At 46.9% G+C, this 12,151-nt stretch overlaps 1 protein-coding gene across 1 annotated transcript; it reads right to left on the bottom strand.

Annotated features, from left to right (window-relative positions):
• Positions 1-336: 336 nt before the first annotated feature.
• Positions 337-11,925, bottom strand: LOC308078995 (dynein axonemal heavy chain 12-like; the record flags this gene model as incomplete). Its single annotated transcript, XM_080420333.1, has 1 exon — positions 337-11,925. The coding sequence occupies one exon, from the start codon at positions 11,923-11,925 to the stop codon at positions 337-339; it is 11,589 nt and encodes a 3,862-aa protein (XP_080276459.1).
• Positions 11,926-12,151: the final 226 nt, after the last annotated feature.

Raw genomic sequence — 12,151 nt, 5'->3', positions numbered from 1 at the left:
CATACATACATACATACATACATACATACATACATACATACATACATACATACATACATACATACATACATACATACATACAATAAAAAAGGGTGCAGAAAAGAATGACATCGTGTTCTGTTGTGGATATTCAGTTACAAAAAAGATTTAGAATCATTGACATTGTGGTGTTGTTGTAAATAATATGTTATAAAAAAATATTTTGTGATCTTCTCATTTGCCTCCCTGGCTTTAACCCGTTCTTGCTCCAAGAAGCCTTTTTCTTTGGCTAGTTTCAGTGCGTGACCCCGGACGGTGCACAAACCAAGTAGAAATCAGGCTTTACATGGATGATTCCTAATCATCAAGTTGACAGAGCATAGCCACGCCCCGTTTGATCCAGTGCTGCGGGGGCTTCTCAGAGGGTAATATCATGCCCATTACAAAGTTGGTGGAGTGGCCTGTGGTGGAGAGGGTGCCCTTTCTCTCGCTGGTCTTGTAGATAGGGCAGTTATATATCGTCGTAACCTCTTCAGTTATCTCCCCTGCTTCTTTCTCTTCTACTACTACGAGTTTGACCCAGATGCTGGGCATGTCGGAAAATAGCTTTTTGGGTTGCTGTTCGGTCAGGATTCCCTTTTCTTTATCCCAGGCAGCTCCGTCCACAAACAGCCCCTTGATATAAACACCATCCGGAGGGGCCTTGTCTGGCTCACTTTGAAGAACCTCAAAGTCATAGCCCAGACGGTCGATGGCAATTTGATGTTTCCTGGCGTAGTTCTGCATAGCTCCAGTTAAGAAGGCCTGGGTGAAGAAGAAGCCTGGCAACCAGAACACATTGGGTTTGTCAAATTTATACCAATCATCCAGGAATGTGAGCCTGGTGCGCAGGTCTGTGATGTAGCTCCCCAGAGGCTTGAGGCTGGGATATGAGCGTTTGGCCCATTTCTCTGGGACTTTGTTCACCATGAGACTGTTTGCAATGCCTTCCAGTTCAGCATCCATCACAACCAGACCCTTAATCGCTTTTAACAGGTTCTGTAGACTACCACGGATAGCAGTGCACAATGTGTTGTAGCGCTCCATCTCTTGGACCAGCACGGTGTTCATACTCTCATTGTATTTAACAGGGTACTTTTTCAAGGCAGCCTGAAGGTCGAAATCGTCTGGAAGATTTGTAAGAATTCCATCTGCTACTGCAAAGAGGGCGTCGTCTCCTCCAGAACCGCCTCCGCTACCGCCCCCTCCTTTGGTGAGCAGCAGCGAATCAAACAGAAGCTTGGTCTGCTGCAGATCTTTAGATATGTCCACGTTTTCATGCATTCCAAACACCTCTGGGTCTTGGTCGGGAAGTTCCTCAATATACAAGAGGTAGTCATCATAGGTGGATTTATTTGGGGCATAGAATTGGCCACCTAACTGGTACTGTCTGGTATTGTCGATGATCTCGGTGTTGTAGAAGTCAGCCAGGATGCACAACAGCAGTCGTCTATCCCAGTCATCTGTCACACGACCACCATAGTTACACTCTCCCGTCAGGTATGTTATGGCCTCCAACGGCACCTCTGCATATTCATCCACAAAAAGCTGCAGCTGTCTGATACTGATGTGAAGGTCAGACTCGTTGAAGCCATAGGGAACATTCCAGCCTAGGGGACCATACTTCTTCCTCTCCTGAACAAGTGCATGGAAGAAGCAGACTCCATACAAGAGCTTTTCCCAAACACACTCCTTTGCAGGATTATCAGTGAATTTATTGAAAAACGTCGGATCAGAAACGGGGTCTGACAGGTATGATTGTAGCAGGTTGAGTTTAAGTCCTGTTGGCGGCTCATTTGTCATTTTTACACAGTTTTGCAGGATGGCGACTGGAAACTTGGGTGATGGGTAGCTGGTGAGCCAAAGGCGGAACTCTGCTTCAGTGTCCGCACTGATGTCCTCACAAATCTTCTCCAGTGTGGGCATCCAGGATACAGCCAGGTGACAGTTCTGCAAACACACCCAGGTGCCCTCCTTCATAGCTTCATTTATCATCCTCTCAGCAATGGGACCCTGGCCCTGCCCCAATGAGATGGATTGGAACTTGGAGCCATCCATGCTCATACCACTGGCAAATTTCAGTAAGCTAGCCATGGGGTCAGCTCCCGGTGACAGCACAAATACGAGAGGGGTGGTGCAGTTGGAGTCCAAGTAGATCTTTTTCAGTTCAAAGGGTGGGGGCTGCACAAATTTCTTCCCCAGATTGTTGGTCACATATTTACTGATCGCTAGTATTATCTTATCTGGTCTGAGGCAGCGGACAACAATCATTTTCTGCAGACCGTTGAGCTTATCACACCACGGGCTCGGCAGACTTGTGTTGTGGGGCTCCTTGCTGTCATAGATTGGCTTGAAATCATCCGAGTTACTGATGAAAGCCTCTTTTAATCCCGTTAGGCCAGATAGGTCGCTGGCTCTGCAGACTTCATCCCAGCTATTTTCTTTTAGCCAGGTGTCATCAGGATTGGGGTTGATATTCTCAAGGCCCACTCCTCCAGTCAACAGAAACATGACTTCCGCTTCCTCAATCGTATTATCCGCCAGCAGGATGTTGGAGCAGAGCAGGAAGGAGAAAAGGAGTTTGTCCTTCTCGAACAATGAGCGACAGATGTTACAATACAGGTTATAAGTGAAGTGATTGATCAGTTCTTGAAGCCTTTTAACCAGTTCATCAAACTTTTCACTGATTTGGATGGACTTGGTGTAGAGGTTGACAAACCAGGTGAGGGAGTACTGGTACATTGGGTCTATGTTAGCCAGGTCAGCAATGCTGAAGAAGAGTATAGACGAGCGCTCGGCAATCGGCTTGTAGCCTTTTCTAGATTCAGCTATCTGTTCATCTGTTTTCGCAGCACTCAATTGTTCTTCATTGATGCTTTTTGACTTAGCATTTGCTTTGTCAAGAACCTCGATAGCATTCCCATCATCCAAGAGGTTCCCCTCAGACTGCAGCAAGGACAGGATGTTGTCCTCAATATCCTTCAGCTCTTTCTGGTTTTTTGCTGTGTTCAGAATATTTTCCTGCCTCTTTGCTTCCAATTCTGGCATCTCCTCTGCAACCACAATCCCCAACAGCTGGTCCTCCAAACCCTCTGGCGTGATCATGAAATTGAGCAGGGATACCTTGGTGGCCAGCTCTGGCAGGTAGTGGGGGTTGCGCAGCTTAGTGGTGATAAAGAAACAGAAGTCACTATGGTAATCAATTTCTTTGTCCCCCAGTTTGATTCTTAGCACACCACCTTGCTTGAATGTTTGCTTGAGCAGCACTGGTTCTAGTGAAGGGTCCAGCTCCTCCCCTACATTCTCCAGCAGCAGGGGATGTCCAAAATTGATGCTGGTCTCCAGAGTTCTCATGTAGTCCTTATCTGTCAGCTTGATGAGCTTCAGATCATTTTCTTTCTCTTTTTCCTTCACCCACTTGTTGGCCTGGCCTTGAGGGTCAATCATCAAAGGCCATCGCCGTGAGTTTGTGACAATAACGCCATTGTCTATGGAGAAAGAATCATTGGGGAGTCCTGCAATGTTCCAATCTCTAATCTTAATGGGATCCCCCAGGGTCTTACTGAGAGAAAAGTCATCAGAACAAGGGATGTTCTTAGACTGGCAGAGTTTGGTCCACAATTTCGTGCAATCCTGTCTGAAGCCAGCAGTGAAGGCTCCAAGATAGGCTATGACACCAGCAGAGATGAGGACATCACCAGTCAGGTTGTCATAAGTGTTCTGGAGGTTTGTTGCTTCATCAAACCATCTGGCCTTCTCTCCCCCAAGGCTCTGGATGAGCTTTTCAGCCCTCTCCAACCGTATCTCACACTGCTGCACCTCAAATGCCAGGTCGGCTGCTTCTTTTGCACCATTTCTAAGATTGGTCTCAAGTTCTTCCAATTGGTCTGTCACCTCCTTTAGCTCAGCCATCTTTACCTCCAGCAATTCCATGGTATCAGACAGAGATTTCTCAGCCTCTGCTAACTTCAACTTTTTGGGACCCACCTCCTTTGTCACCCTGTCATAAATTTCCAAGGCTTTGATCCACTTGCACAGGCCCTCGGCTGCAGAGGAAGCTTTAGCAACTTGAACTGGGTCAAACTCAGGATTCGTCATGAACGTTTTACGGATCTTCTTCATCACGACTTCTGGAATGTTATCCTTGTCGTATGATTTTAGATTTGCTAGGAAATTCATGTCACCCAGCAGCTTCTTGCTTGGTCCCCAATAGTCCTCAACCTTCTTTGGACCCCCAGCTGGATCAACGATCTTATCTGGTGTCTTCTGCATCATCACACACACGGCTTCCATTACCAGTTTCACACCTTTTGGAGGATTTGCCATTGACTTCACAATTGTCACATCAGCAGGCTTCAGCGTACCCAAGGCTGCTTCAGCCTCTTCCAGTGCAGGAAGGGCTTCAGCCAGGTCACCCTCACACTCCTCCTTCAGCTTCTTAGACTCTCTGGCTTTTATATTTGCCGCCTCCTCATCCTCTTTGACGCTCTTGCTCTTGATCTCAGCCTTCGCGCTCTCCGCTGTAACATGTTTCATCATCTTTTCATTTTCTATCTTCGATGTTTCCAGTATGGGCCCCTTGGCTACCAGCTCTTTCTTCATAGTACTCACCTCTGACTCTGTCTCCCTCAGCTTATCCAGACCATTAGTATACTTCAACTTGGCCTTCAAGACCATGTCTCGTTTCTGGGTGAGAAGCCCCTTGAATGCAGCGATCAGCTCCAGGTAGGAGGTGGGTGTCACATAGTTATGACGACCCAGGTCTGACAGGAACCTGTATGACATATCTTGGACAGAAGTGTGGAATGTTTTGCATATGGGCACCACCTCCAGCCGCTCATGGTCACTCATGTCCAGTGACTCTAGAAAGGTGTTGGCCACCCGCTCCAGAGCTTCCTCTGGCCATGGCTGGAACCAGTCGATGGTGCAGCAGTTGATGAGAGAAGGGAACTGCCGCAGGCGATTTCGGAAGGCATCTCCAATAGGACTGAAGGCCACCACAATGTGCAGGTTTTCCCTACAGCGTGTCACGAAGTAGGCAAATACCGCAAGAGGGTCGGCAAGTTCCATTCCCTTCTTAAGAGCAATTTCACCGACTAGATCTATAAGCGTTTGCTTCTCGTCTGCAGCGAACAGGTTGGGGACCTCTCCTGTATTCAGCAAACTGTCTACATCTTCTAGAAAAGCCTCGTCTTTGATTTGAGCATCAGTTAACAGGAACACTGTCTTCTGACCCTCACCTCCAGCCTTCATCAACAGAGCCTTGAGGTCGTCCCTCCATTCGACTATGCCGTAACTCTTGGAGATCTCTGGTTGGATGATGATCATGCTGGCCATGTATGTGGCCAGGCGAGTGATAGACTGGCGCCCGCTGCCTCCCACCCCCACCAGCAGGGCATTCCCCCCCACCTGTTTCAACACACGGCAGATGCGAGACAGATGCTCCAGGACATAACGGAAGATGACGAGGTTCATTTGATTTGTGTTTGTTTCATTGTATTGTTTCAGACAGAATTCTGCTACCTCACAAAATTCATCTGTGGATGGTACCTCAGCATAGAGGCGGTCGTCAGGATCCAGGTCAGGTTTCATGTAGTCCCCAAACAGAAGATTACGCATGTCCTCCTCAACCAGTGAAGAGCCTTGTTTCAGGTGATCAAACACGTTATCAAAGTTCTCCTTGAAGTTCTTTTTAAGAATATCCTTCATCAGCATGTACAACCAATCTCGGTCAAAGTCATCCACCAGGCGGTCATAGAAGACACGGAACACCTCATGGACAAACAGGCGGATCATAGTGGTTTTGCTTTCCAGAGACTGCTGCTTTATCAACAGGCAACCCTGGATGACACGTGAAAAGTCTCGCAGGTTGAAAGTGTAATGAGACTTGGCTGGGGTAGGAAGTAGTTGAGCCATAGCTTCCTTGTACACTTCCATTGTAGCTTTCACAATTGAAGTGCCGACATCAAAGTACTGGTCAGGGAAGTCATTGTTTCGGAAGTGGAAGTCCACCAGTTTGGAGAAGATGCGCACCATGGTTTCGTCGCTGAAGGCATTGATGCTGCAGACGATGAAGTGACGCTGGAAGCGAGGCGACACAGTGTTCCTCCCACCACCAGGGGGTCCCATAGCCGCTAGGAGCTGCAGGTCCTGGAGGGTGATCTTGGAAGTGTCCTTTATGTCATACCAGTTTCCATGGTCCATGTACTGGCGAAGCAGCTCAATGGGAGGCTGTGAACCAAACTGATCGAGAGCAGGCATGTTCATGTCATCCACAAATATGACACATTTTTTCCCCGGAGGAGGGCCAATTACTCCCTTCCTTCTCCTATTCAGTGAGGCCACAATAATACTCTGGCTCTGGTTGGCAGTCGTACGGGCTGAGAAAGTGATGAGAAATGGCAAAAAACGTTCCTTTTTTGTGTGGTTCAACAGCTTTTCCTTGACATACACTGACTTTCCAGTGCCGGTAGGGCCCACAAACAGTAGAGGAATTCCATAGGTGATACAGAGGTCCATGATGTAGGTGTAGCGGATAGTGTCTATGGTGGGAACAATAATGTCTTGCACTTTGGTGTTCTTGTCTCCCAGGACGACCTTCTTGATGTGATCATCCCAGTGGACCCAACGACCCTTCCCTTTAAACTCATAAGAGTAGTCATACACCAGGTCCTTGTCATTCAAGGAACATTCCCATTTTCCCACAGAGTCTGCCTTCCCTGTAACAGCTCCCCTGACGAACTTATCAAACTTGTTCCTGCTTGCTGAATCCAAGCTCCCCCCCACAGACCATATCAGGCCGAAGGCAAAGGCTGCCATTATCCAAGTGCGTATCTCTTTGTCTCCAGGAGGATCGTCTTTGTCCGCCAGAGGTTCAGCAAGCTGCATCTCAAAGAGCCGGCACAGAGATATCACAACGTTGCTGTCACTGGTGATAGCGACTTCCCTGCAGTGGTTACGCAAAGTTTCCAGCGCAGGTGGCACAAGCCAGTGGAAGAGCCCCATTAGCAGAGTGCTGTTTTTTTCTTTCTGCAGGGGCTCTGGTAAGGTCTTCATCCAGGAGATTACCAAGGGCTCCCAACCCAGCTCAGACGGCTCCATGTAGATCATGCCACATCGACTCACCGTCGCAGGTGAAGCCTGTGCCAGGTCCATTGCTTCAAAAATCATACTCATCGTAGGTGACATCTGGATGATCTCACCACTCATCAGGCACAGTTTTCTGTTGTCATCCAGCACAGTGTTCATGCTCTCAATCCATAATGTGTCAATAGGTCCATCAAAGATCAACCATTTACGCTGCGGAGTCTCCGCCGATGAAAAGGCACGAAATATGTTGGCCACATTCCCATCTGTCCACTCATAAGAGATTGGGTCAAATTGTCCAAACAGCTGTCCCATGGTGATAGATTTAGGGTTCACTGTTTTGAATGTTACCTTCTCTTCTTCTTGTCCTGCCTTGTGCATGTAAGTCAGAGTGTCAGCAAGTACATGTAGCACTTCAGTCTTCCCAGCAAAGGGCTCCCCCACCAGCATGAAACCATGCCTGACTATCATCATCTCATATGTCTGGATCAACTTCTCCTGGAAAAATGCTGTGTTTTGTACATTCCTCTTGTCACAGCAAACGTTGACAGCTTCCAGAAACAGCTGATAGTCAGCTTCTGGGAGGATAATGTCACGAAACAGATCGCTGGTGATTCCTTCAAACAGTGGAATGTCATGCGAGAGGAACTTAGGCTTATTCACATCCTTGATGGATCTCAGTAGCAGTATATCTTCATTGTCTTCAGGGAATTTTTGCTTCAGGTTTCCCGCAGCAACAAGTACAGCCTTTACGGCCCTCATCCCATAATCGTAGTGGAATTGAGAGGACAGCTGCTCTGAACACAGCCTGTAGGTCATCGCAATTTTTACTGATAGGGGTTTGGCATCTTGGAAGCCATAGGAATACAGAGAGATCTCTGCTATCAGGGTATAGTTAGGGACCATCATAGCCACTGTTCTGAACAGCACCTTAAGGTTGTCTGGGAGTTCTGAACGTCCTGCGTAGCCAGGGTTCATTGTGATTGACACAAAGCAGTTGGGGTTGAGGTTCAGCAAGGTCCCTTCAAAGTCAAATTGGTCCTTCTTCTCTTCAATGGCTCTCTGAATGCAGAGAACCTGCTGGCCCACCACAGACAGTACTTCAAGCTCAATGCGGTTGAACTCATCAAAACATGCCCATGCACCTGATGATGCCAGACCTTTGAAAAACTTTCCCATCGCGATATAATCCAGTCCATCAGAACAATTGAAGACTACACACTGCACAGCTAGAGCTTTGGCCAAGTCCTTGGTGGTCTCAGTCTTCCCTGTCCCAGCTGGACCCTCAGGCGCTCCACCCAAACTCAGGAAGAAAGCACCGATCAGGGTTCGGTAGCATCGGTCAGTAAGCGGGGTGATAACCAGCCGGCATGAGTTGCCCAGATACTCATAGGCATATTTGACATCACAGTTGATGATGTGAACACGCACGTTCCAATCTTTCTCATCATTTTCTTGCCAGTAGTAACGAAGCTGAGCTAGCCACTGGAAGTCTTTTATGTCTTTTACACCTCCTATCATTAGGCCATTGACCACATCTCTGGCATGGACGTCGATGGTCACCAATGCCTCCAGTGTGATCCGGGTTTGTTTTACCTTTACCCCTCTCACCATCTCCACAATGTCCGATAGCTGAATCCGCAGATCTTCGTAACATTGGGTTAAAGTATCTGTTGAGATTGCATCATTTACTTCCTCTGTCCAGAAGATCTGAGATGTGCAGAGCACCACCTGTCCAGGCCAATTCCTCACCCAATTGCAACGATCGTTGCGATCGTAAGCCAGTCTGGACTTAGCTACCTGATCTTTGACACTTTTAATCATTACATCCTCCACCTGCAACAGCCACTTCTCCACAGCTCCCTTCGCTGCCACGGTGGAGATTGTTTTGATGAGAGAAACTTTCTCCTGTTCACCACTGTACATGGACAAGATATCCAGAGTGTCCGTAAACTCAAGTTTGGCGATGCCCTCAAAGCACTTTTTCAGATGGGGCTGCACTTTCAGTGGGTCGGTGGTCTCAGACAGAATCTCCAGCATCTCGTCATTGGAAAGGAAAAAGAAACGAGGGAAGTAGAGCCGTTTCTTTTCAAGGTAGATGTTAAGTCCCTTCATGATCTCTTCCAGAAGCTGGTTGTCAGTTGTGAGTCTTTTAAGCAAGTCAGGCACTGAGGTGGCTGAAAGAACTTTAGGATCCTTGACAACGTTACCCATAATCAGTTTCCAGTCTTTATCCACAATTTGAAATTTGCGTCCCTCCTCAGGCATTTGCTGCATGATGTCCTCAGATGAGAAGATGGGCTGCAGGTATTGCCACTGGGCCTGCACTTTCGTCCACTCGTCTATGGTTTTCTGGGCATTGTCGAGACATTTCTCCCAACTCTCAACATCTTTCTCAATGGGTTTGATGTAGGGTGATGCCCTCATGGTCTGCGTCTTAACGATGTGATCATCCAGCATAGTCATAATGTCATCCACGGCGTTGAGAGCGTTCACCCCAGTTTCTTTGTATTGTTTGTAGCCGAAAACAATATCGTTCCATTCGACACGCATTTCACTCAAAGCTTTCTCGAAACCAAACTCTTTAGTAGCATTGGCGCAGATGGTTTCAATGGAGTCTCTGATGTGCTTTTTCTTTTTGAAGACCTTTAGAAGACCTACCATAACATCGCTCAGACTAGACTCTAGACTGAGCTCATAAGGTACTTCCTTTGAGATTTGATTCGAGATATTTGTCAAGTGGCGAGGTTTGATACCAGGGTTACACAGCATTTTCACCTTATCGAAGTCCTTCCTGAACTTTTGGATCTGGGCTTTAACCTTTGTACCTAACTCGGATTTCTTCTGCTTCTGCTCAAAGGTCTTCAGCTTAGTGTAGACAACTGTGGCCAACTTTTCCATATCTGTAGCCATAGTGTTTCCATCTAGGTCCTGGATGGACGTTTCCATCCATTTCATCTCAGTGTCCTGCCACTGCAGCACCTTTTCAAAGAACTCCTGGTAAGGTTTAATGCTCTCCTTGATGGCCTCCAACTTAGGGTAAGTTGACAGTGACATCTTGAAGAGGGTCTCTTCCTTGTTTATGAAGGCAATGTCTGCATTCAAATTATCCAGGTCACTTTGCACTATCCTCATGTCTGTCACATACTGCCGTATATTGTCCAGCTCAGAGCACTTTCCAAACTCTTCTGTACTGTGCCCCGACTCATCTAAGTCACTCATCAACTTGTCCTTTCTTTCCTGCAGCTCCTGCAGTCCTTTCTGTCTATAGTCCTCCATCACCTCATCATTGAGCTTAAAGACAGGGAGGATGTTTTGTGGCCATAGAAGGACGGTGGAATTCAGATTCAAATCCTCTGTGTCAAAGATGTGCACGTCCAGAAGGTAGTTTAGTTTCTGATTGGCTTCCATTATCTTGTGGTTTAGCTCTGCAATACCCTCTATCCTCGTGTGACTGATGTAAGCAATCATCTCAGTCATTTCCTCAGTGTTCTGTGGGATAATGCTAGCTTTCTCTTTGATGTTTTCAAAGTCCTGACAGATCTGAGAATTGTGCTGTCGGTGGTCGGTGACCAGTTTCTCCAAAAGGATTCGGGAAAATTGCGTAGCTTTGTTGGCCAGCCCTTGGTTCAGCTCCTCACAGTACAGATGGACCATGGTAAAGTGGGCTATAACTGGGAGGTTGATAATCTCCTTGGCTAGCACACGATACTTCTCTACACGCTGAGTACACTCATCAAAGGTATGTTCTTCCGCCATGAATTTATCCACATCAGCCTGTTCTGTTCCATCGACCAGCCGGCCATAGTTGTCAACATAGTTCTGGAAATATTTTCCAGGTCCCATTAGGTTCTTGTTCACAGCGTTTTTTACAGTCGTCTGAGCCCAGGCAAGGGCATGATCAGCCAACTTGGCATTAACAAACGAAGTGGTGGTGGTTTCTGTTATCCATGACTGGATCGTCTTGACTTTCTGCAGAGTATCTGTGATGACATTCAGAATTTGCAAAATAGTCTCTTCAAGGGCTTGAAAGCTGGGTTGAAGTGCCATCTTTTCATCAACCAAGGTCAGGTTAATACGGAATAGTGGCAAGCGGTGGGTATTGCTTGGATCATATAGGTCGGCAAACTCATTCATACTTCTCTCAAGCAGGGATTTCAACTGATTGGAAATGAGGGTGGATACACAGTTGTAGAAGGCATTTAGTTTCTCAGGTCTCACATCCTTCATCATGTCCTTATTCTTCAGCAGGCCTCTGATTTTGCAAAACCAGGAATCATGGTCCTCATGATTAATGATGTTCTTTTCAATATCATTGCATTTAGCAGCTACTTTGTCCTTAAGTATTTCACAGTACACTGGTCCTTCTAACCAGACTTCAGGGTCAGGCAGGAGGAGTGGGGAAAATGTCATATAGCCGATATCCAAGACAGCACGCATCACTGGATGAAGGATGTATAAAGTGTCATTTATATGTTTGTGGTTCCTAATAAAGCTATCATGCCAGGGTCGGGAGGAATCAAGAGCTGTTGGAGTTACATCCTTCGGTTTCCTCAGAACAGTTCCTTTAATGTCTGGCTTCTGTAGTACAATGTTTTCTGTATGCTCAACCAGTTGTTTGTGGAAGTCACCGCGGACCTCCTTGCAGAGATCCTGTAGTATTTCTTCCAACCCAGCACCCTCTCTAATCTTAGGTGGCACGCGAATGAGCATATTGTCCAGCCACTGCTGTGGAATGGGCGCTATCTTCACACATTGTTTCCGAAGCCCGTGGTTCATCCGCTTCCGATCTTCGCTGTTCATAGAGGGTGAATTAGTCATGGCTGTTTTTTCAGTAATTAAAATCCTTCAGATTCCTAAAAGAGTAATTATTTAGATGCTAACAAATCGAAATTGTCTTAATATGTCTCTCGGTTACCCTACAGTATCTTATATATAGTAGCCTACCCAACGTCTGGTCTGACGTCACACAACACAAATTGTTGCCTAACAACCAGGCCTGGAATTTCATCCTTTTAGGGGCAAGGCCACTTGCACTTGGCCTTTG

This window comes from Gymnoscopelus braueri, assembly GCF_963280865.1.
Source record: "Gymnoscopelus braueri genome assembly, chromosome: 22".
In the NCBI taxonomy this organism is placed as follows: Eukaryota; Metazoa; Chordata; class Actinopteri; order Myctophiformes; family Myctophidae; genus Gymnoscopelus; species Gymnoscopelus braueri.
This window is presented reverse-complemented; position numbering and strand designations above follow the sequence as displayed.